The sequence below is a fragment of the Cydia pomonella genome, chromosome 10 (genome assembly GCF_033807575.1).
Source record: "Cydia pomonella isolate Wapato2018A chromosome 10, ilCydPomo1, whole genome shotgun sequence".
Classification (NCBI taxonomy): domain Eukaryota; kingdom Metazoa; phylum Arthropoda; class Insecta; order Lepidoptera; family Tortricidae; genus Cydia; species Cydia pomonella.
The window spans coordinates 3,107,298-3,132,754 of NC_084712.1; the positions used below are offsets into that span (position 1 = coordinate 3,107,298).

Here is a 25,457-nt window from a genome sequence, read left to right on the forward strand (position 1 = left end):
ATATACCTAATACTATACTCCAACACGAACCACACTCTTACATAAGCCATACTACGACACTTATTATTATTTTATAGGTAAAATACTAATTGTTTTTGTATATTTATATATATTTTGTGTTACATCGATAATCTGTTCGTGAACTGGGTTCTAGCAGAATTATCAGTGCTTCACCCCAAAGAGTGGAGCGTATTACTGATCCAGAACTGCTCCTAGGCTCATAGCAATGCCCCCCCCCCCCACCCCCCCTAAAATGAGGTCTGAGGTGGGTTTGAGAATCTACTTAGATAACTTCTGCTTGAGATGTACCGTAAAACTACCCAACTCTAGTCCAATACTGCAACTGTGGTCCACAGGTTCAAAAGGAAATTAAGTATATATACCAATGTTTCTTTTGGTTTACTCCTAGTTTTACCTTCCATTTACAAACATACTTTGCCTTAGAACTATAAAAATATAGTAAAATACACACCTGAACGAGAAAAATTGAGTTTATTTGTGGACCATAGTTGGGAGCTTTGGACTATAGTTGGGTGGTTTTACGGTATTCAATATTTTACGATTCTCCATAACCAGGAAGTGGTGTTTGCGGCAGCCTGGTGAATGTTATTTGGTGTTTTATGACTCGGGGTATAATAAACATATCTCTAGGATAATTCCACAAACAATTAATTGGTGTAACTATGATAGTTATGATACCTATTAACATTACTAAATGTGACCGTTTTAAAAAAAAAAATTGCCTTATTTTACAGAGACTTAGTAACTCGATCACAATCGAAAAATATCTAAACATTGCTATGATACAGTCGCTATCAGTTATATCGAAGCGGTCAAGGTGCTCAAAAATATCTGAACATGGAGTTTAACGACTTGATAATAGAGCCTTTGTTGAGATATTTCTGAACATTTTGGCCGCTCTGGTATTATATCGGATGGCGACTGTACATTCCAATACAAATATTCTTTATTGCTCACCAATATGAAAAGAACATAAAGCACAAATTAAGCACACAACTTAGACTATGGGTAGACAACGGTACCTCATAAAAACATTGCGAAAACATCCATTATCGACATTCCGCTTCCCACACGTAGAAAAAAATCTTCAAAATAACTCAGTGACGTTTCCCTACGTCATTCCACCACGACCACTGTATCCTGGCCTCCACCCTCCTTCACAACCGCGCCAGATCCCCCTCGAATCCCCGGTTTGGGGGAAACGGAGGGGGTGAAGTTAATCTGGTAATTCCGCCACCCCCTATCGATTTTTCCGGTACAGCCTGTGAACTACGAGCTCCCGAGTCGAGCGGTCGCTTTCTGTGTGTTCTGTTTTCTTCGAAGGCTGAGTAAGTTTAGTCAGTAAGACTGCTTTGCTAAATTTCATGTTCTTTTTAGAAAAAGTATAGGTAGTATTCATTTTATTCAATTTGTAAGCTGAAGGAATGTTAAAGGCCCATCCAAAGGTTAGGAAATGCAAAAGATTTTGTTGAATTCGTTAGTGATAGAAGAAGCACGTGTTTTTAAGATTCCGCGTATAAAAAACCGCGGGGGCTAATAGTTTATTCGAATAAATTTATTGCATAAGATAAATATACCATAATTACATGGCTGCTGGGTTTATTTCATTTATTCATTTATTATATTTTAATCTCAATGTATTTAGTAATATTTAACTTTTGCAAATTTTACGGTTTTTTTTTCAATAAAAAATATATTTATAATCCATTGTTTGACCGTAACCTTAAAATTTATTGGTATCCAAAGAATGTTAACGTAGTTATTTATAGAAACCTCTTAATACAAAACAAACCTAAGTATGATTATATTAGTTTGTTTGAGAAAAAAATATGATTAGAAGAGTCGAGTTGAGTTGTGATTAATCAAAATACTTCATAGGATAAAATACAAAAACAAGGTTATATATAAGGTATATATCCTATTTTTACCACCTCGCGGCACGGCTCCTAAATATGTATCGATTTTATTGTGGAAAAAATTGCTTTGTGTAGGTGTATCTTGTAGATATTAAGAGTTATTAACCAAGCCGGCTTTTTAACTCTTAAGTAAATTAAAAATGTACAGTCAGCAAAACTATTAGGTTAGCACTCTACTAATGTGTATGCAGGGGTGCTAACCTAACTGCTTTTGTTGACTGTACATGACTACCATGAAATCAGTTCATGAAATGCCACCAGTGAAATTGAAACACGCATTTATTCGTGTAAATTTTTTAAAGTCCGTATTTGGTATAATTTACAGGGAAATCCCTATCAATTGTAATGAGTGAATTAGAAAAATATTGCATCAATTTATTTTATATTTTTATTTATTTATTTAAACTTTATTGCATAAACAAAAATGTCAATGGCGGACTTCATGCCAAATGTCAATTTTGAATTAAGAGAGTTTTAAAAACTAACAAAACCCCTTTGTTATAAATTTAACTTTAAGTTTGTATACAGTGTGTAAATCCGGGCAATAAATCAAACCAGACAGAATTTACCGGTGTAATTCATGAGTTACGAAGTTTTTTAAAGTTCCTCTTATTAATTTTTGAATATTTACCGAACAGCAATGTACTGCAAACATTACAAGACAACACGACATGACATTACGAGATAACGAGCTTTTTATAGTAAGTGCCAATAAGCGTTGACAGTTACTATAAAAAGCTCATATCTCGCAACTTGTGTGTTGCTTTACATTGCGGGGCGAATTATTTTGTATGGTTAATATTTTTATTGTATTTCAAATTAAAACTTATCTTAATATACTTCTTAGGTCCTAAACATCGTATATATATATATATATATAATTTATATATATATAGACCTAAAGGCAAACGCGTAGTGTAAATCTCTGAAACTGAATGCTTATATGCGACGACCGGTCTCGCCTAGTGGTTAGCCCTGCCTATGAAGCCGATGGTCCTGGTTCGAATCCCGGTAAGGGCATTTATTTGTGTGATGAGCATAGATACCTATTTGTTCCTTACTCTTGGGCGTTTTCTTTATGTATTTGTATATGATATATATCGTTATCTGAGTACACCCAGCACAAGCCTTCTTGAGCTTACTGTGGGACTTAGGCAATGTGTAAGAATGTCTTATAATATTTATATATTTTAAAGGTTCAAAAAATGGGAAATTTCCACATGGAAAATTTTCAGAAACTTCTCATATGTTTATTATAGGAATCGAAATGTTTAATTTCCAAAATGAAAGTTTCCTTTGTTTCAATGTTTCAAAATGAAAGTTTCCTGGAAGTTTTCCTGAAATTTCCGAGAACTTTTCAATTATTTTTGTAACATTCCTGAACTTGTATATCTGTTACTAATAGATACTCGTAGTTTAATTTCTGTCAGTTAAGCCCTGAAGATAGCATTATTTCCAGACTAACCTCTCCGCGGTTCCTCACGCGCCTTCGCTAATTCCTCGTCGTGGCGCAAGCGTTGCGCCACCCGGCCACGACGCCCGCGCATGGGTGACGCCCGCCCGCCCCCCTTCCACATGCTCAACAAACCAAACGCCCTCAAGCTGAACAGCGTAGCGCGCAGCAGCAGCCGCTACTCCGCCCGCGACCCACGCTTAAGAACCTAAACATTTATATACAACAACTGCAGTATTAAAGGGTATTATTTTCTACAATGAAGACTGACGATCCAATTATAGTCAAATCCAGAACCCCACGCGCTAGAGGACACAGTGATGGAGTCCGTGAGTCGCTGCTCTCGGATTCGACCTCAGGAATTGAGAGAGGCGATGCCAGCAGCACCTGTAGCGGAGATTCCTTTTCTAGCCCTGATATCAGTAGTAAAGATGAGTTAAGAGGAAGATGCTTTAGTAAAGATGAGAAAAATGCGCTCAATGATTTGAGAAATGGAAAGAAGCCGTGTAATATTACTGAGAATCCTCAGGACAAGTTAAAGATAAAAGATGTTGAAAGTGGATCAGCCAAGAAAGCCAAAATACCAGACGGTGGCTGGGGGTGGGTAGTAGTTGCGTCCTCTTTTATAATATCTATGATCGCAGACGGTATAAGCTTTTCCTTTGGTTTGCTGTACATAGAGTTCCTTGAAGAGTTTGGAGCTAGTAAGTCGACCACTGCCTGGATCGGTAGCCTTTTCATCGCTGTTCCGCTGCTCTCTGGACCTGTGATGAGTGCTCTGGTTGACAGATATGGTTGCCGCAGCATGACTATTTTAGGAGGAATCATTTCGACCCTCGGCTTCGTTCTGGCGTCGATATCAACCACGATTGAAACGATGATGATAACATTTGGAGTGATAGCTGGTTTGGGTCTTGGGTTAGTGTACGTCACTGCTGTTGTTTCTATCGCCTACTGGTTCGAGAAGAAGAGGAATTTAGCTGTTGGTCTGGGCGCATGTGGAACTGGTGTAGGGACATTTGTTTACGCACCGATGACGCAATACTTCATTGAAGAATTCGGTTGGAGAGGCACCATTTTATTACTCTCTGGTACTTTGCTAAATCTATGCGTGTGTGGTTGTGTGATGCGAGACCCTGAATGGTGGATTTTGGAACAAAAGAAGGAAAAGGAAGCCAAGCCACTGAAGGATGTTGAGAAGGCTAATCAAGAGTTAGCACTTATGCCCACAGCATCCACTAAAAGGCCATACAAGAAATCCTCATCACTCTGCGTTTCTGATGTCATGCCGCTATCGAATAGGGAAATGAATGGAAGGGTTACGAAATTCAAAGTACCTTTGATGGAACGAGAGTTCCATAATGTACTACATAAACATCAAAAACCTCAGAGTTATAGAAACAACAAGTTGGCATTAGGGTGGCCTGTCCAGGAGCTACCTAGAACCGAGTCTTTGTACACAATCCCGTCGTATTTGGAATCCACTGATCGTGTAAGTATCTGTTCAGCTAGGAAAGAACAATTTTAATTTAAAGTTATTGTTTAATCATTGATGCTTGTGTGTTTTAGGCAACACAAAGGGTGCTGAAACAATTGACTCAATCGCCAATCATGCTAACGAAGGCAACTGAAATAGCTTCACCAATCTTGGGCGAAGACAATGATCCTCCATGCGTTACGTTCCCGAAACAACCCATGCGTCGTTCCTACTCCGTAGATTTCTATTTCCGCAAGGAAGTCAGGAGATCCATCGACTATCAGCTGAAGAATCCTAACGCTGGTAGAGTATTGAAAAAGTCGAAATCGGAAACAAAAGAGGATCGCGGTGTGCTTGTAAAGCAGGACAGTAAAGGGGACAGAAGGGATTGGCTGAAGAAACAGCTGTCAGTCAACCATCATTACCTGAAAGATTTGAAAATGCCTTTGAATTCTATTGGCCATAGGAACGCAATGTTGAACATAAATAGATACAGATTGAAAGCCTCTTCTTGCCCTGATATATTCAAGAATTCTATGGTTACCATCAATGACGAAGAAGAGGTAATTTCTTCTATTGAAGATAATTATTTTTCATAGCCTATTAAGATTTTCTCTTAAATAATTTTTGACTTTGCTTCTTTGCAAAAATTCTAATAACTTTTTATCTTCTAGAAATGTTACAAAGATTGCCTAGTCTGCGTCTCGGACATGTTCAACGTGTCCCTCTTCAAGAAGGCGACCTTCAACCTGCTCTGCGCCGGCACCATCTTGCTGTTCATCTGGTTCATCGTCCCGTACTTCTACCTGGCTGAACACATGATCCACAAGGGCTATAGTGAAGATGATGGCGCCGTCATGCTCAGCTTGATCGGGATCACAAATACCATCGGAATGGTGAGTCTTTTGTTTTTTTTTATATGGTCAGCCTAAATATGTGGGGTTGCAGGCGTCCCCCTACAGCTTTCATGCGCGTTGCCGACCCTATAGAAACCCTTTTGATGACCCTCGTATTGCCATCTCGGCAGTGAGTTTTTTTGTTTTAACGACAATGCGAAAGCCAAAAAACTAACGCTCTGAGTGATTACCGTTGGGAGCGTGACGGTAGCGGCGTAGAGCGTAAAAAAAACTATGAGCTACATTATGACGGCCACAGAGCTGCGCTACAAACTGCAGCAATGTTCATACCGTATCATGGAGGGTAAATGTAAGTAAATGTTCATACCGTATCATCAATTATGGAGGGTAGGTGTCGAAATAAGAACATCTGTTTACTGTCATGCTAATTAATTTATTTAAATTTAATAGTTATTTATTCTAATTTATTTGTTACATTATCAAAAAGTAATTATTATACCCCAAAGTGTGTGGATTATTGTTTTGGATGACTTTAGTGTAAAATAACAGCACTAACCTGCCACTCGACCTTTACACCCTGACATTTTGTATTGACACTGCCTCTCTTCTCAAACACACAACTATGGACACATTGTCAACCATCCTGGAGACACAGAAGACCCTCGAGGCTAACTTCAACAAGAGGTTCCTGGAGTTGGATTCCAAATTGAAAACTGCATCGCCTCATACCCATCCCACAATAGCAAGCCTCAGCAAAGAGGTAAGCAGTTTTAAGGAGCAAATGTCTGCTATGCTTGAGCTGCTCCGGCAGCAAATCCTTGGTATTCACCGAACAGTGGATGCTATGGAGACCCGTCACCGTAGAAAAAACTTGGTGGTCAGTGGAGTTCCGGAGGTGGCTGATGAGGATGTTGCTGTAACTATCGCCACTATCTGCCAGAGAGATCTACACTTGCCCGAGGTCACCTGCGCGTCCATTTCAATGTGCCACAGGCTTGGATCTGCGACCCAGGGCAGACCCCGAGCTATTCTAGTCCGCTTCTCCAATCTCCAGGCAAGGAATGCAGTTTGGACCAAGAAAACGGCGCTTAAAGGATCTTCGGTTGTAATATCGGAGTTTCTGACTAAACATCGACAAACTGTGTTTATTGAAGCTCGCAAGCACTTTGGTATGCGTCGAGTGTGGACCAGAGACGGTACTATTTATGTCAAGCTGGCCAGCGGAAAGAAAGAACGGCTGTTTACTGCTGAGGAACTCCATGCTCTGATTGAGAAGCACCCTAGCAACTCTCGGCGTGCAGCCCCTGCAACAGAGGTGCCTTCGCCTTTGGCCCCTGCAAGCGCCGCGCCTGCGTCGATGCCCGCTGTTGCTGTCGAGCCCGAGTCTGCTAAGTCTTTGATTGACAAACGTGCGAGACGATGTTAAATAAGGTGCTGTGTTTCCTCCGGTGTTATTCATAGTATTAAGCTGCAGTAACACTCTATTTTGCTCTCTCGCTCTGAAACTTGCCTTTCTTACACTAGCTAGTTCATTTAGTTTTATTTAATTCAATTTGCCTAAGGCTACCCTCTTTGTAGTTTTAATTACATAGTTATTTTCATATTAAACTTCCTTGTGAGTACTTGTAAAATAAAATAATGATATTTTTATTGACGTTATGAGTAAAATAGTAATGACATTTTAGCTGTCAACTTTTGTGCGTTTCGTTTTTGCATGGTATAATTATTATACTGTTTTTATCCTTTCTACTTTGAATGTTTTTTTTCGTTGCTGCAGCTTGTTAAACTTGTTGATATTTTTGTGTTAAATTTCGTATTAAATTTTACTATGTTCTGTTTGGTTTCATGGTAAAATGGTCGACTGGTGGGGTAAACCGAAAGCATTTAGATTATTGGTTTATCTTTTTGTGCACACGGCACTTTTATAAATAGTATTTATAAATATTATATATATTATATTTTATACCTTTCATTGTGATTTATTATGTTCGATGGCGAATCGTTTCACTCTGCTTGCGACACGTCCGCTTCTTTTTACTCTCTCAATAGCTCATTGTCCGAGCCTGACACTCTGGGTCTGCTTGAGTCGTGCTTTCCAAAATGCCACTAAACACTTTAACACATGTCACATTAACGCACAAAGCATACCTTGCCACTACAATGATTTTCTGGACACTTTCTCTTCCTGCAATGTTCACGCCATTCTCATTTCTGAAACCTGGCTCAAACCCGGTCTTGATTCCACTTCCTTCGGTCTACCCGGTTTTGTGTTACTGCGCAACGACCGCATAGGTAAGGGTGGCGGTGGCGCAAACTAAATGCTATTGTTGAGTCTGCTGACCTTTCAGTACTACCTCTATTGCCTACGCATCATAACATTGACACGTCAGACTCCTGGTTGGACCTTGCTATCGTTTCCTACACTGAACGCGTCAATATGGTTGGCCAACTCTCTGCCCCTGGTTTTTCACACCACGACCTCATTTACCTGAGCTACCGTATTCGACCCCCTAAGGTGCATCGTGTGTCTGTTCAACTGCGTAGTTTTGCTAGACTTGACATAGAGGCCTTAAAGCGTGACGCACATGCGACTGACTGGTCGTCCGTCATGTCGGCGCCGTCAGTTGATGAGGCGGTGGCGTCTTTAAACTCGTCGATCTTAAATCTTTTTGATAGACACGCGCCGGTCCGAAAAGTCCAACTTAAACGCCCACCTGCGCCGTGGATCACCCGAGTCGTCCGTATTGCGATGACGCGGAGGGATCGGGCGTTTCGTAAATTTAAGCGCGATCGTTGCGAAGAAAATTGGTGTGCATTTAAAATGGCTAGGAACAAGTGCAACCAGATGGTAAGAGCAGCTAAACGGAAACACATTCATGACAACATTGCCATGTCATCCCCTGCCGAAACATGGAAATTTTTAAAATCCATTGGTGTGGCCAAGTCTAACAATTTTTCTAATAACTTTTCTTTTGCAACTTCTTCGTTTTCATTAAATGACTTAAACGTGCACTTTGCCAAGCCTTCTTCACTAGATCCCGCCACTAAAGTTCACAGTATTTCACATATCAATGCCTTGCCCTGTATTTCTAATAAAACTTTCTCTTTCACCCCGGTCACAGATGATGAAACTCGCAAGGTATTAACGTCTGTTAAATCCAACGCTGTAGGTCATGATGAGTTAAGTAGGACGATGATTTTGGGCATTTTAGAATGTATCCTCCCGGTTATAACCTATGTTATTAACCTTTCAATGTCTTCTGGGGTTTTTCCTTCGTTATGGCGTAATGCCCATGTCATTCCATTACCTAAAGTTTCCAATCCCAGTTCACTTAAAGATTTTCGTCCCATTTCAGTTCTACCCTTTTTGTCAAAAATCTTGGAAGCCACAGTTCATAAACAGTTATCTCACCACATATTCTCTAATCAATTGCTATCACCTCTTCAGTCCGGATTTCGTCGTGGCCACAGCACTTCTACCGCCTTGCTCAAAGTGGTCGAAGACGTGAGGATCGGTATGGACTCTTCGCTGCTTACAGTGTTGGTTCTTATCGACTTCTCTAACGCGTTTAATGCGGTAGATCACGATTTACTTTTGGCTTCTCTTAAGAATGTGAACATTTCATCATCTGTGGCTGAATGGTTTGCTTCCTATCTCCGGGACCGTCATCAGTTAGTTCGGGCTGACAGATCTTCTTCGGACTGGTGTGAACTCCAATCTGGGGTTCCACAGGGTGGCATTCTATCCCCACTGCTTTTCTCCATTTTTATTAACCTCATTACCGCTAAGATTAAATGCTCCTACCACTTGTATGCCGACGACTTGCAGCTATACACTCAAGCAAGCACCGATGATTTGGATCGAGCTATTGCTGATTTGAACGCTGATCTTAACTTCATATCTACCTGGTCACGTTGTTATGGCATTGCAGTGAACCCCACCAAATGTCAGGCCATCATACTTGGTAGTGCGCGCTTGCTATCTTTGACGGACACGAAGTACTTAGCCCCTATCCAGTATGAGCAAGTAGATATACCTTTTGTGCCGCAAGTGAAGAACCTGGGGCAGTGGCGGATTAACCGAACAGCAGAAAAAGCATATGCTAAGGGCCCCGCGCCTAGGGGGGCCCCGCGCTCCGACCCTGACCATACGATTTCGGCACGCGGAACCGGCCAAGTTCAAGTAGAACTCGCACTCCGCGGATCCTGTACTATCACATTTTATTTACAATGTATCTTTTTCGTAAGTCAGTCTTTTTTATTGAACAATTATTATTATTTGTTATTATCCTGTCTATTTTTTTTTATGACGATACCAAATTTAAAGAACTTTTAGGCTTACGCAAAGACCAAGCAGAGTTTAGCATAAAACCGAAGGTGCAGAGTGTCTCAAAAATTTTGTGCATGGCTAAGCTGCAGGAAACAGCAGAGCTCGGAAACGAACAAAAGTAGATACTCTGTTAAAAACATATTAGTGAAAAGCAAGAAAGGATGATTTATTTATTATTTCAAATAACAAATTGCACCTTACAGCTAATGCCTAATGATGATCAGCTTTGATTTGAGCCCGTAGTAGGCCAAAGGACGCACTCCTCTACGACTGACCGGGCGCCCAAAATATGCCAAGTTGCTACAAAGCCGTGATACATATGATCTAATTGTCAAAATGTTATAAAAAGAAAACAGCGGGGCCCCTATGCAGGGGTTTGCATTCGCATAGGCCGGATGTAAAGCCCTAAATAGGGCCCGATACCCAAAGCATCCCAGCAAGTTGCACTTTCGAGCAAGAACTAAGGCCGAGCAGCAGGCGAGTCGAGATCACATATTGGAAATCCCAAACTCTGTTCGCCTACAATTCAGCCTTTGGATGGTGGTGGCGCTAGAATGCTCCGGGCCTCCGCCCTTATACGGAGCTCCGCCTACGGCCTCGTTCACACTATGGTATTTTATTTATTTATTTAATCTTTATTGCATAAAAGAAAACAATCTTATAGTACAAAAGGCGCACGGGAACGCTACGAAATCGGGTGGTCCGGATATTCTAACTCGCTCGATCATTACTCACTAGCTCGTGGGGCTCAGCCTTCGGCCTTGTTTTTTTTCCGAAAATAATAACTTTATAAAAAAAGGTTTTTGGAGACCGTTATTCGTTTTGAAAGACCTTATCAAACCATACGCCACACTATAGGGTCAAAGCAAAATAAATCAAAGAAAAAAGAAATGGAAGTTACCAAATTTTTTTATAGTTTTTATTTTACCGTTCTGTCGCAATGCATGATTTATGTATCCATGCCAAATTACAGCTATCTAGCACTAACAATCACGGAGCAAACCCTCGGACAGACGGACATGGCGAAACTATAAGAGTTTCTAGGTGACTACGAAACCCTAAAAATACACTGCATAACATGTTAAAAACTAATCGAGAACGAGTGGAAAATAATTAAGACATCGTAAAAATGTTGTGATGGTACTGAATCCTCGGGGTGCGAGCCCGACTCGCACTTAATCTTTTTTTTTCAAACCAGGGGGCCCCGCGAGCTATTGTGCTAAGGGCCCCGCGCCTTCTTAATCCGCCCCTGACCTGGGGTTGATCATCGATAGTGGGCTGACCTGGGATCCTCAGGTGTCTGACGTTTGTCGTAGAGTGACCAATACTCTAAGAGCACTTTATCGGTTCAAACATTTTCTCCCGACCTGCACCAAGACTCTTCTTGTCCAAGCCCTCGTTCTGCCCATCCTGGATTATGCTGATGTGTGTTACAGCAATCTCTCACAAGCTTACCTAACCAAGTTCGATCGGTTACTTAACAATTGCATCCGGTTTGTCTTTGGACTCCGAAAATACGACCATATCTCTGCTTATCGCAAAAAACTTAACTGGCTCCCTATTCGTGAACGTCGATCCTTGCGTATTCTCTGCACTTTGTTTACAATTTTATTTAATCCTTCAGCCCCTGATTACCTTCGTTCCAAATTCAAATTTGTTACTCCGCGCCCCGGCACCGATCTCCGAACCTCCCGTAGCCTTCAACTTATTGTCCCTCGACATCGTACAGGTTTCATGTCGAATTCCTTCAACATTCAGGCAATCCGGCTGTGGAATGATCTTCCTCTCTCTATGAGACAAGCCCAGAACAAATTCTCCTTCAAGCGCATGTTGCGCAAGCATCTGTTTGACAAGGTTCAAAGGTCGTCCTCATGATGTTTCACAATGGGTATATATTTATATATGTATGTATTTATATTTATGTATCATATTATTTATGTACGTATAATTTTATATAGGTAATATTGTGATATTTTTTTTTGTCATTTTACTCTGTATTCTGACCCTGCACCAATTATGATCTTTCGGTTTGGCTCATGGTTGACTGGTAGAGAATGCCTTCTGGCATTAAGTCCGCCATTTGTACTCTTCATGTATTGTGCAATAAAGTTTAAATAAAAAAAAAAAAAAAAAAAAAAAAAAAAAATACCTAGGCAACCAGCGTTTATAAACGAGCGTCAGGGCGATGAGCGCAACTTTTTCAATTTTTTCCTTTAATATAAAATTTGTATTAATACTTCCTTTACTTTCATTAGGTACCTCTAATTCTACTTGAATGAAATAACCTGTTTATTCGTAACCTTGTCCGAGTCGTTGAATGCCGTGTAATCCGACAATATGTACGAAACGGCAGTATTTAGTTCTTAAAGCTCTGCTTCTTCTGAACATTTTTTTATTCCCCTTCATTTACTATTAAAATTGGTAACAAATTCTTAGGCAACTTGTCTGGCGCTATCAACTATCTCAAGTAAAATGTGGAGCCAGCGTGACTAAAATAAATATAAGTACTATTTTTTTATTGCTTTCCACAAAACCTGCAATATGTAGAATTGTGTAGCTTTATTTACAGAAATTTGGTTTCATATAGAGATTGGCAGTCATTGTTAATTAACTTCTCTCTGCGCCGAGTAAAATATAACCCGACCAAGTAATGTATTGGCTATACCATCCATATTTAACAAACAAATTTATGACGTTTTGTAACCTTCTTATTTTGGCAAATATATACCGACACATCCGAGCATGCACATTGCGAAGGGTGGTATTCTGGTTTTTCATCTTGGTCCAATGTGTATTTGCGTCTGACATTTTGCTTAATGAGAGAGTGAGACGCAATGCACATTGGACAAAGATCTTAGACTAGTGGAATATCACCCGAAAGGAAGAGTTGAGTCACCGGGTGGCCCGGAGGCTCCGGGAAGTCCGATTTTTGCTCATAGCATGACCGGCTAGTCTCCGGTCCGAGCCCGCACCGGGCCACTACAGAGCTCCGGTGATGACGTAATGCTTTCCATAGAAAACGAAGCGCCGGAAGCTCCGGCCCGGCCCTGCCCCTGTGTAGCGTGAGTCAACCTTTACTGTCCACGTTTATGAGTTCTTGGAGCATTTCATTTCTTTTTTACCGGGACATAACACAGTGCGAGTTATATGTTAATATGCTGTCCTTATTGACACAGTTAAATGACCTTTCGTAAGCTTTATAACAAGCTCATAAGGTCTTCCAATAGTTAATTTCGCGGGACTTCATTTTCAGTAACTAGCTACATTTTTAGGGTCCCATAGTAAACTATTAGGTATCCATAGTTTTCGCTATGTACGTATGTCTGTCCATCTGTCCGCCCGCTGCTTAGCTCACTGATCTTGTATGTTAGAAAACTGCAATTTGGCATGGGTATATAAACTAATCGCGACGATAAAGTGGTAACTAAATATAATACAAATTAGTTTTTGTCGTGCATCCCCGCTCATTCCTACTCGTAAAGATAGGATATCTTTTTTTTCTTTTTATTTATTTATTTAGGAAACAAACAGTCACATATTAATATATATAAGCTTAAGTGATAACAAACAGACCTTTAGTTCCATTGAAAATAAAAGAATACATAGTAAATTACAGATCGAAACAGGGAAGGTGTTAGGCATCTTCTTGTCTGTCACGCATACAGGGACTTCAAAACATCGCATCATATTTTGTCCCTTCAATCTTGATATCGCTGGATAGGGTTTTCAAAAGCGTATTACTATTGGTTCATCATAAGTTTTTTTAAATATAGTGATTATTTTCTGAAATAAACGCACCAAAAGTATGAAATAAGTTTTACCAAAACTAATTGACGTGTTATTGGTACGATTAATTTCTCCAATTTACATTACTTATTATAGTGTTTGTTTAATAGTATAAAGAGAGAGGTATGGGCACTGTGAATGTCATCTCGCGTTGCGTGGTAGGGCACAGAACAGCGGATGTCATTCCAGATCTAGAGCAGAGCCCAACTGGGGAAGAACCTCCACCTTACAGAAAACCGCAGCCAAATAGCACTAGACCCTACTCATAGTGTTGTGTTCCTGCCGGTGAATGAGGTTGCCAGAGCTCAACGAGGAGGGGCGGGGTGTTAGGGTCGGCAACGCGCATGTAACTCCTATGGAGATGCAGGCGTACATAGGCTACGGAGACTGCTTACCATCAGGCGGGCCGTATCCTTGTTTGCCACCGACGTAGTATATAAAAGTTTTTGTGACGGAGGCAGATTTTAGTCCAACTATAAAAATATACTGTATACCTACCTACCCTGTATGTTTACCAACTAATATGCCGTAGGAAAGTTTCTGATAAGTACTTCTCATCTTTTTTAGAGAACTTAAATTTTCCATTACCAAAACTCCGTCGTTTCCCGTAAAATTGTCCTAAAATTTTGGAGGAGGATTTTTTTAACTTTTCAAATTTTTCGGTAATTTTCCGCAACGTACACATCTGTAGGTAAAGTAAGTAAGTAAGTAAATATTCTTTATTGCACCAACAATTATACATTTTACATACATGTAAAACTACAAATGAATTTTAAAGGAAAATTCCAGGTAACAACAGGCGGTCTTATCGCTAAAAAGCGATCACTTCCAGACAACTCATTTAAAAAAAAATTAAATCACAATCTACCTATATTATTAATCTATACTTACAATTTTATTTCCCATTTTCATTATTTTATATACGATGTAGGTATGAATTATTCTTATTATCGCTACCACGCTCAGACTCTAGACGAGACGGTTCCGGAATCAAGCTCGCTATAAATAGTATTCCTATCATAAATCAATATCCAGGTGCCTGGCTGGCCTAGAAGTCCTGCGCGGTGCACTTGTTGCACGGTAGTAAGGCCGTGGCCTGTATGCACGCGGCCGGTGGGGCGGCGAGCGACAAATTAAGGCCTAAGAGCAACCACACACTAGCGTTTCCTAAGCGTCGGTGCCTAGCCAACTCCATGGCTGCTGCTCGACGCAACGTTGACGCAACTGCGCAGCAACGCCCTTTTAGCGCTGACTAGACGCCGACGCTCAAAAGACGCTAGTGAGGGGTGGCTCTGAATGCGAGTACATTGCGCTCGGCCAAATGTTGCACTTGATTTGCCGCTCGTAGCTTCGCTGGGCGCGTGTCTACAGGCCACGGCCTGAGTGCAGGGGTCTAGGTTATAAGGGTTTAGTATATTTTTATTTATTTTATTGGTATTCAGGATAACAACAGCCGTAAATATAACTAAACAAATTATTTACAAATTATTTAAATTAAATTGCAATATGTAACAAAGTAAAATAACAAAAAAAATTAAAACAACGAAAATGTGCAAAATAGGTACTACACACAAATGCTCGAATCCTTAAAAGTACATACCGGTCGTAAAATATGTACTTAATTAATAATCTAGTTTAGGTAATGTACTTTTGGTACAAGACCATAAGATTTGCATTAGTTACAAGTCAGACACCAACAAAAATTTCACAAAATATGTCCAAATAAATACCTGAACATAGTATTCGAACTGAAGCTTTATCAATGGTAGAATTAGTAAAAAATAAAAATTTTGAAAAGTACCTCCTTAAAAAAACCTACAACACTGCATTTCCGTAGTACCTCTAGTACACATAGCTTGAAGAAGTTATGATATACCTACTTAGATATTATTATTATAAGATATAAGTATTTATTTTTCTTATTTTACGAACGAATTTAGACAAGTTGCAAAAATAATACAAAACAGATTTCATATTAATTTTCGTTATCCCTAAGCAAAATGGTATATTTATTTTTTAAATATCTTATAGGTTTTATTTTATCTTAAAGGTTGGTGAGCTTTGGTGGCTGTGTGTAGGACGGAGGTCGAGAATTCTTGTAGGTATTTAGCATTGGTGGTAGGACTCTGATTGGGTAGTAAGCCTTCTAAACCCAGACGGGTGACTGAACTTCAGTACTGTACTGAATGATTTGCATTTATTATGTAGGTACTTACCTTTAAGTTTCTCATAGTTTGTTATTAGGGTTCCGTGGTCAAAATGGCACAAGGAACCCTTTTCCTCCCTTGGGACACAAATAACTATTGTTTAAATTTGAACTTTAAACTTTAATAGTTGAACTGAGATTTGAACATTTTGCGCACTAGGGATGTTACTCTGTCGACACACAACACTAACGATATTCGATTTTTCGACTGTCGATATTCGTTCTCGGACACCAAGGGATCATTGGAAATGAAAAAGCTGATATTGAGGCTAAAAACGCTACTAAAAATCAACAGATAGATCATTTAATTAAATCCAGCTACCCTGAAGTTAAAAAACTGATCAAATCAATCAAAACCTATTGGAATAATTATTGGAAAAGTGGTAACGTAAGTGGTTTATCGTGTGTTAGAGAATCAATTTTTGAAACCCCACCGATACCATTCACGTGTAGAAGAGATCAGATCGCGATTACTAGGTTAAGAATAGGACACACAAACTTGACCCATTGCTATCTTATCACTAAGGAAGAACAAAATAAATGTGATAAATGCGGTTTGGAGTTGACTGTGAGCCATATTTTAGTTGAGTGTTTAGCATATAAGAAAGAAAAAGACATCTGTAAGTTGCCTAACACCTTAAGTGATTGTTTAAATAATGGATATTTACATGTACTCAGGTTTATAAAATTAATCGATATAAGTATATAAAAAATTGTAATTCTCTTGTGGTCGCTAATGACCTTTGTTGTTAAAAAGCGACCTTAAATAAATTAAAAAAAAAAAAAAAAAAAACTAATGACTGGATTCCATTTGGATGAGATCCCCAAACCCTTGAAATTGCAATGTCCCCTCCCGTCCCATCCCCCCGTCCCGTCCGGGGTCGTCCGTGTCCCGTCTGTATTAGTTAATAATGTGTAAAAATCGTGAAAGTTTAAATCAGTAATTTATAGATTATCTTATCATATTTAAAGCCCCAAGTGTCACTACGAGCGGCTTTCATACGGCAATAATATGCATACATCTTGTTCATACGTGCATTCGTGTTGTTGTTGTTGTTGTTGTCTTGTTGTTGTTGTTTTGTTGTTGTTGCTGGGCGGCTCCATCCCCTAAATCATGGTCATGTGTATTTTATTAAGGAAATAAAGAATTTTGTATTTGTTCAGTCAAATAAAATGTCAGTACCGGTTAATTATTTTTCATTACACTTGCTCATACCTATATTCACGAGTAACAGCAGACAAATTTTCCATTTTGCCCTAATCTTCGCAATTTTCGGCATATTTTCGCACATTTTCAGCGTTATCATAGTAAATTTGTGTCGGATGGTCGGTTTTAACTGTTTAAATTTCATCAGCTAGTTAGCCTGGACTGGTAATGTTCGATAGCCCTACAGAAATAAGTTAGGGCCTGCAAAATTTGCGGACTTTGAGTACCAATCACTGTCACCGTTTCTCGAAATGAATCGAGCAAACAACGTGTTAATCAACACAAACATTTGAGAAAAAAACTATTATGTATTTAGGTATTTTTTAAAAAAACTATTAGGTATTTTTTTTTAAACTATTAGGTATTTTTCCTTTATAAATCAATTTTGTATTTTATTCATAAATAAATAAAAAAAATTTTGGAATGTACAATAGCTATAGCTCTTCTTATTGCGCATTTTCCATAGTTAATAAAAATAAATCTTTCAATGTGCCTGGGTTAGCGTTGTTCATATCTATTTCAAATTTCTCGAGATGTTTAGCGATGTGACAGACAGACTTACGGACAGAATCGCACCATAAGGGTTCCTTTTGTACCTTTTTGGTACGGAACCCTAATGGGTTAAGCAAATCCATGAAATGTAGGTTAAAAGGAACGATTTTATATGATTTTTATATAAAAAAAATACAGCGTATATAATAATAGCGAAACTATAAGAGTTGCAAGGATTTTTTCTTGCCCACCGATTTCTAAAGAGATGTGTAGGTGTGGAAGGTGGAAGGCTAGAAACTTCCTTTTAAGATGGACTCTTAATGGAACCCTACACGAAACATGAACCTACTCTTGGCATCCTTTTTAGAAAAAGTTTAATGCCACGACCGCGTAAATGTTTTGGTTCAATACCATTACCATACCAAACAACACAAAACCATTTTCTTGGCCTTGCGCTACCACCCCCTATGTAACCTTGACTTTACTACTGGCAACTTATAATAAACCTTAAGCCCTAGCGAACTAGGTTTATATTTGTATAAGGTGTAAACGGCCTTTGTTAAGCATTATAGTAATTTATTTGGCTTTTAATGTCTTCCTAATGTATTAGAACTTCCATTCTTGTTTGTTGTACTAACCTATTTGCTACTGGCGGGGAATTGTTAGATGATATTATTATTTTCTATTTTATCGACTTCGCTTTGGACTTTTTCTTCTTCCTCGCGTTGTCCCGGCATTTTTCCACGGCTCATGGGAGCCTGGGGTCCGCTTGACAACTAATCCAAAGATTTGGAGTAGGCACTAGCTTTTACGAAAGCGACTGCCATCTGACCTTTCAACCCAGTGGGTAAACTAGGCCTTGTTGGGATTAGTCCGGTTTCCTCACGATGTTTTCCTTCACCGAAAAATGACTGGTAAATATCAAGTGATATTTCGTACATAAGTTCCTAAAAACTCATTGGTACGAGCCGGGGTTTGAACCCGCGACCTCCGGATTGCAAGTCGCACGCTCTTACCGCTAGGCCACCATCGATCGACTTTGCTTTAGATATATGAAGTTATAGTCTTACCAAAAAAATGATAACATTTTTAACACAATAATAATTCATAAATCATGCATCAGTGTAGTAGGCAATTTTGAATACCTATAGGTAGGATTCTCTGGACCTTGGTCATAGAATGTGTATAAAGATATGTACAGGATGTAAAAAAATAGTGGGGATCCGTTTAAGGGCATATTAGGTATCGTGTTTTGATTAGGAAAAAGTAGAAGAAAAAACATTTTGACGCGAAAAATTATTCTTTTCTATGGGGTAGTTTGTCCAAGTTGGCTAACTAACTCCATACAAAGTCCTGATTTTTTTTGCCAAATTTTTTTTTCTGCTACTTTTTCCTACTATGGACACGATACCAAATATGCTTTTAAACGGATTCTCACTATTTTTGTTACAACTTGTATGTACATACAGCTCTGCTTTAAAATGAAATTTTATATTTAAAAATGATATTTTGATCTTGGACCCCGGTACGTCCTTAAATTACGTCCACAAGAGAGGTATGGGCATTGTGAATATCATCTCGCTCTGTCTGGTAGGGCACAGCACAGCGGATGTCATTCCAGATCTAGAGCAGAGCCCGACTGGGGAAGTACCTCCACCTTACAGAAGATCGCGGCCAAATAACACTAGACCCTACTCATAGTGTTGTGTTCCTGCCGGTGAGTAAGGTTGCCAGAGCTCAAAGAGGGGTGGGAGGGGGTTAGGGTCGGCAACGCGCAACGAACTATAATACCTACATACTATATTAGAATGAGGGCTATCATTTTTGTGCTCACCAAGTGGCGCCACTGTAAATGGTGGTCCAGATAAATAGCTCTCAAAATTCCACTATGCTTATTTAAAAAGTAACGTTCTATTATACACAAAAGTATTTTAATGTCGCCGTTATACGTTATACCTTTGCCGTTATACCTTTTAAATTTTACATATATTTTAGTTGGCAGTTTAGAAACCAGTAACATTTATTTAAATATATCTAATGTTTACCATGAATAATCAAAAATACGAAAACGATTTACAACAATTATGGATAAGGAGTGAAAATTCGCGATAAAAAAGTTTGTAACCCTCAAAAATACTATGCATTTGACATTTTGAAAAATCTCCGTCTACACTAGCGCCCCTAAATTCTGAATTAAATTATTGAATTGAATTGAATTGAAATTTAACGTGTATTTAAAAAGGGCTCATTGTAAGAGCATTTTCACATTGCCCAACCGGTTTCACATTGTATATCGGATTTGAGTACAAAAAGTATAAAGTGCCTTTTTATAATTTTTATGCATTTAGTTACTATTTTCTGTTCAAAAGAAAACGCTTTCTTTTGAACAGAAAAATGCTAAAATAAAAGGATTTGACCCCTAAGAGCACTCCGTGGCAGCTGTTTTTTTCCAATACTCGTAGTCCGATATCCGACATCGGATCGGACAATGTGAAAATACTATTTTAACTCGTCAGAACCAAAAATAGATGTCTCCAGTTTTCAATGCCCTCGGTTTTCGTATCTGTGCCAAATATTCTGAACGGATATTTTCGAGCGATGGCGACTCCTCAGTCAGAAAGATAATTGATTTCATGTCGGTTGGCCTTCAACGTTATTTGGGTCAAAATTCATTTCATACGAAACTAATTTAAACAACTTTGTTCCCGTATTATTATTTTCTTTGTGTCTAGTTATTTTAACTGTTTTCAGTATAGAGTCATACCACGATAAGTTGCCAGCGATTTTGACAGTCTCGGCAGTGCAAGTGTTATTTTAAACGTCAAATTTATATGAAATTATGACGTTTACTTGACGCTTGCACAGGCTGGGCTATCCAAATCGCTATCAACTTATCTCATCTGACTCTAGTACTTGTAGGAGAGGTCGGCGCTGTGAAATACGGCGTGTTAGTGGCTAGCTAGGAGGTTGGCTTCTTCAATAAAACACTCACATAATGCAGATGAAGCAATCTGTATTACAATACATCCACTTCATGTTTGTCAGGCGGGTAACAGCAGGAGACATGATAACACAATTCTACCATTAATTATAATATTAAATTAGTTTAATATTAACTCACATACAGCGGCCATCATGGTAAGCCATCAAGGAAGAGAAGTGACGGAAGGAACACAGGTGTTGCCAGTGTTGAGAATACAATTTCCAACAATACTTATACTATAACATTTTCAGTGCTTGGTTTAACAAATTATTAGAAAACACACAACAATTTCACAATTCAGAGTTAGTTTTATACTGCTCTAGATGGAAAACTATATTAACTTAAAACTAAGATGGATACTAGTAAAGTGCTATGTACTATCCATACTTTATTATGGTATTGAAACCATGGACCCTGAATAAAAAAAATGGAAAACAAAATAGAGGTTTTCGAAATGTGGCTGTACAGGCGTAAGATGAGAGTGTCATGGACCGCAAGAATAACTAATATAGAGATCCTAAAAAGAATGAAGAAGAAAAAGGAAGTACTAGCCACAGTTAAGCGAAGAAAGATTACATATTTTGGACATCTACATGTAAAGTATAAGCTGTTGAAAGTTATAATAGAGGGAAAACGGGGAAAGGGAAGAAGGAGGATGAACTGGCTCGACAATATAAAAAAAATGGACAAACATGAAGGACGCGGCCACGCTAACAAGACTGGCCAAGCATAGAAAACACTTTGCAAAGGTGGCCACCGACACCCGCTAGGGCATGGCCGCAGAAGAAGATTAAAAACGAGTGAATGGATTATTCCAAAATACATACAAAGTGACTCTATATATCCTCCATATACCGAATGTCTAAATAGTTGTTAATCAAGGGATCACCTGAGATAAACACTGTAGTTTTCATTTCGAATACGAGGAAAGTAAAATGCATCTGTTTTTTTTAACATGACTACCTAAGTATAATTTTTTCGCAGTCGACACCTAGCGTCAAGTAGTGGATTTATCAGTACCGCTACTTGACACCAGATGTCACGAGCATCGCGACTGACGAAAAATGTATTGTTAAAATAAATTACAATTACAACTAATATTACAAACTTGAAAATAAAGTTCAGATTCCGAGAATATTAGCTGAATCCAGGGATCCTCATGCTTGTTAGCGTTTATTTATTTCGGACAAGATCCATATACAAAAACACAAAACAACATACAATTAAAATATTTTCATATAAATTACATAAAATAAAATTGAAATATTAGTTAAATTAATTTAAAAATACGAATTGAATTAAATTAACATTATTCATTAAATTAAATCAAAATTATCAATTAAATTACATTTAAATGATCAATCAAATTAAATTAAAATTATCAATTAAATTATATTACAATTATTACTAGGCGTATCTCTCGCGCGTTGAATAAAAAAAATTGAACTGTTTATTTCTTTTTTTTGAAGTTATACCATACTCTTTGTCGGCCTTAAATCGGCCAAGAGCATATCGGGCCATGCTCAGTTTTAGGTTTCGTACAGTCAAGTGCAAAAATATGTAACGAAAGAATCATCTCAAATATGGTACTACGCTCTTATTACACTGGAATAAGATGCTTTGAAAATGAAAAAATGAAAAATATTTATTTCGTAACTTATAAGTAAACTTTTTACATCTGTGCCGATGCTTTGCTTTCTCTCTGTGCCGATGCTTTGGGACATATTTTTGAGTAAGATGTGTACATCCATATTTTTACACTTGACTGTACTTCCATTTCTATCAGCACAGGCCAAATTCAGAAGCACAAGGGACTAAGGGAGAACCTTCGTAGTGCTTTGTACGTCTTTTTACTAAGAAGCGAAGATTTTTTGCAATAAGTAACTCAATAACGGCTAGACCGATCATGTTCGCTACAGTTTTCATTGAAAGTACAGGGTGGCCAAATAAGAAGTATACATTTTGTTTTTAAATTTTAACTGTATTAAGTTCAAAAATTATTAAGTATTGTTTTAAAAATATATTCTTCAGGGTTGGCAAATTCATGCGAAACATAATGTCTGACATATGTCCACCTCTAACAGCAGGCAAATGTAAGCCCTTATCATCCCAATGTTCAGCATCTATTCGCACATTTTTGGCATTATCTTAGTACATTTGTGTCGAATAGTCGGTTTTAACTTTTTAAATTTCACCAGCTCGTTAGCATAGACATGTAATTTTAGATAGCCCCACAGAAATAAGTCACGAGCTGCAAAATTTGGGGAATTTGGGTGCCAATCACAATCACTTTTTTTCAAAATTAATCGAGCAAACAACGTGTTTTAAACAACAGAAACATTTGAGATAAAATTGCTTGCTGCTAGTGGTAGACATTTGGCAGAAATTATCTTCCGTATACAATTGCCAACCCTGAATAATATATTTATAAAAAAATATTTAATAAAATTTCCACTCAATGTAATTAAAATTTAAAAACAAAGTGTATCATTCTTATTTGTCCACCCTGTATTTATCAAGCTTCCATTTCACAATTTTTTTCATATTTTTGGAGTCATGGTTCACCTATAGGCTACGGAGACACCTTAGCATCAGGCGGGTCTTATGCTTGTTTGCCACTGACGTAGTGTAAAGTAGTAGTAATTATTTATTTTAAGATTATTATAATGTAATGTTTACCCAGGTACGAGTATTGGCTGTTGTATTTATAAATGTTGTTATGTATTTTTCATGTCACTATATATGATGTTACTATAAATGTTGTATTGACTTGTAAAAGAGCCCTTGAGGCCTACTTGCAGAATAAATTTTTGAATTTTGAATTTGAATTTTGAATTTAAATAAAGTTGGAGGAGGACATATATTTTTCTTTCGGAGCGATTATTTCCTAAAATATTCACTTTATCAAAAAATGTTTTGCGGAGACCCTTATTCGTTTTGAAATACCTATTCAAAGATACCCCAGATTATAGTGAAATAAAAAAAAAAAATTGTATAGGTGGTCCTCTAAAAAATATTTTTTGTAAGTAGTTTTTATTTTACCGTTCGTCGCCATGCATGATTAAATTGATTAATGTATTCATGCCGAATTGCAGCTTTTAACGATCACGGAGTAAATCCGCGGACGGACAGAAGGACATGGCGAAACTAGGTATAAGGGTTTCTAGGTGACTATTTAACCCTCAAAATGAGGATATTTCATGCGTGAGATATCACGGTGCATTCGTGCTAAGCCTACCTACAGATTACTACGTAGTCAACGTCTACGTAGTCAACAATGCATTGTCACTTTGTATTTCTTTCATAAACCAGTGCAAAGCAGGATTTGATTGTGTTTGCTTACATAATCCATTTACCCTTATAACTGCTATTATTCAGCACGCAACACCAAAATCGACCTTGTCCTTAAAGGTGATTTGTACACGCTAACAAGTGTATTGCCCTCATTACGTCACAATGTAAAACACGCTGATTTTTAGGGTTTCGTAGTCAACCGGTTACAACATATAACTCTGTATCTTTAATAATTTTAATAAAAGTAAACAAAATCTACCTTCAAATGGCTCCTTAAGCCAGTTGAGGGTAGATGAAAACATTACAAGTTTTTTTTTTCTTTATTGAAAGAGCTTTGTCACTGAGTGACGATGTCGCTCTGTAAGTACTACATAAATCTTATCGTCTACTTAAGCCTACATTTACCAACTTATAAATTAAGTTTGCAGCCTCTAACAGCGGCTCATCCACCAATCTTAATTCCTCAATCTCTCGGCGAACTGATTCGTTGCGAACACATTCCATTAAGATGTGATAGACGTCTTCCTCTACATCACACTCAGAACAATTCGGTGATGGAACTTTGCGCATCATGTAAGCAAATTTGTTTAATGGTATGTGTCCACTTCGAAGTCTCATAGCAAGTGCCATAAGTGTCCATACGATTTAAATTGTAGTTCTATTACGTTTTCCGTAATGCCAATATGAGCTGGAATCCATCAAATAATGTAGGTTAAAATTAGGTCGTTCAGTGACAGATCCAGGCGGTTTTGTATTTAGCTGGTTAACCAGTAAATGTTATTTATAACTACCCGAAAATTAACAAACTGTTTGTTTACTTTTATTGAAATAACTAAAGATTCAGAGTTTATAGTTTTGACAAGCCTGTCCGTCTTTCTGTCTTTAAGACGGTTTCGCTTAGTGACCATCAAGCGAGAAATGCAATGTGCAGATAACTGTTCTCCTTGCATAGAAAATTAGAGTCAGACCAAGATAAGTTAGCAGTGATTTTGATAGCCCAGACGGTGCAAGTGTCCAGTAAAAGTCATAATTTCATAGAAGTTTGACGTATAAAATTGCTGCAAACTTATCTTGGTTTGATTCTACCGATTTACTTACGCCGGTTTGACGTGTGCAATTGGTGACGTTTAAAAAGTGCGTAGACAAGTAAAACTTACCAAATTATAAGCCGATGTCGATAAAATTATAAATAAATATTATAGGATTTTTTTACGTAATTTCACTAAGAAGCCCCACTCAATAAGGATTGTGTTGTGGGTAACTTACACAATGTAATATATAATAATTAATAATTACTTAAATACATAGAAAACACCCACGACTAAGGAACAAATATTCGTGCTCATCACACAAATAAATGCCCTTACCAGGATTTGAACCCGGAACCATCGGCTTCATAGGCAGCACTCACTACCCACTAGGCCAGACAGGTCGT

At 38.2% G+C, this 25,457-nt stretch overlaps 2 protein-coding genes across 2 annotated transcripts in view; both read left to right on the top strand.

Moving 5' to 3' along the window:
• The first annotated feature begins 902 nt into the window (after positions 1–902).
• Positions 903–25,457, top strand: part of LOC133521835 (uncharacterized) — a 29,879-nt gene continuing 5,324 nt past the window's right edge. Inside the window, exons 1-4 of the mRNA XM_061856927.1 lie at positions 903–1,349; positions 3,397–4,882; positions 4,960–5,430; positions 5,542–5,763. Of these exons, the coding sequence (XP_061712911.1) occupies positions 3,650–4,882; positions 4,960–5,430; positions 5,542–5,763 (1,926 nt within the window). The 5' untranslated portion in view covers positions 903–1,349; positions 3,397–3,649. The remainder of the gene's footprint in view (positions 1,350–3,396; positions 4,883–4,959; positions 5,431–5,541; positions 5,764–25,457) is intronic.
• Positions 6,109–7,473, top strand: LOC133521845 (uncharacterized). The gene has a single exon (XM_061856941.1). The coding sequence runs from the start codon at positions 6,347–6,349 to the stop codon at positions 7,148–7,150; it is 804 nt and encodes a 267-aa protein (XP_061712925.1). The 5' UTR covers positions 6,109–6,346; the 3' UTR covers positions 7,151–7,473.

Coding starts and splice junctions, on each gene's coding strand:
- LOC133521845 (XM_061856941.1), top strand. CDS start 6,347: ATGGACACATTGTCAACCATCCTGGAGACACAGAAGACCCTCGAGGCT.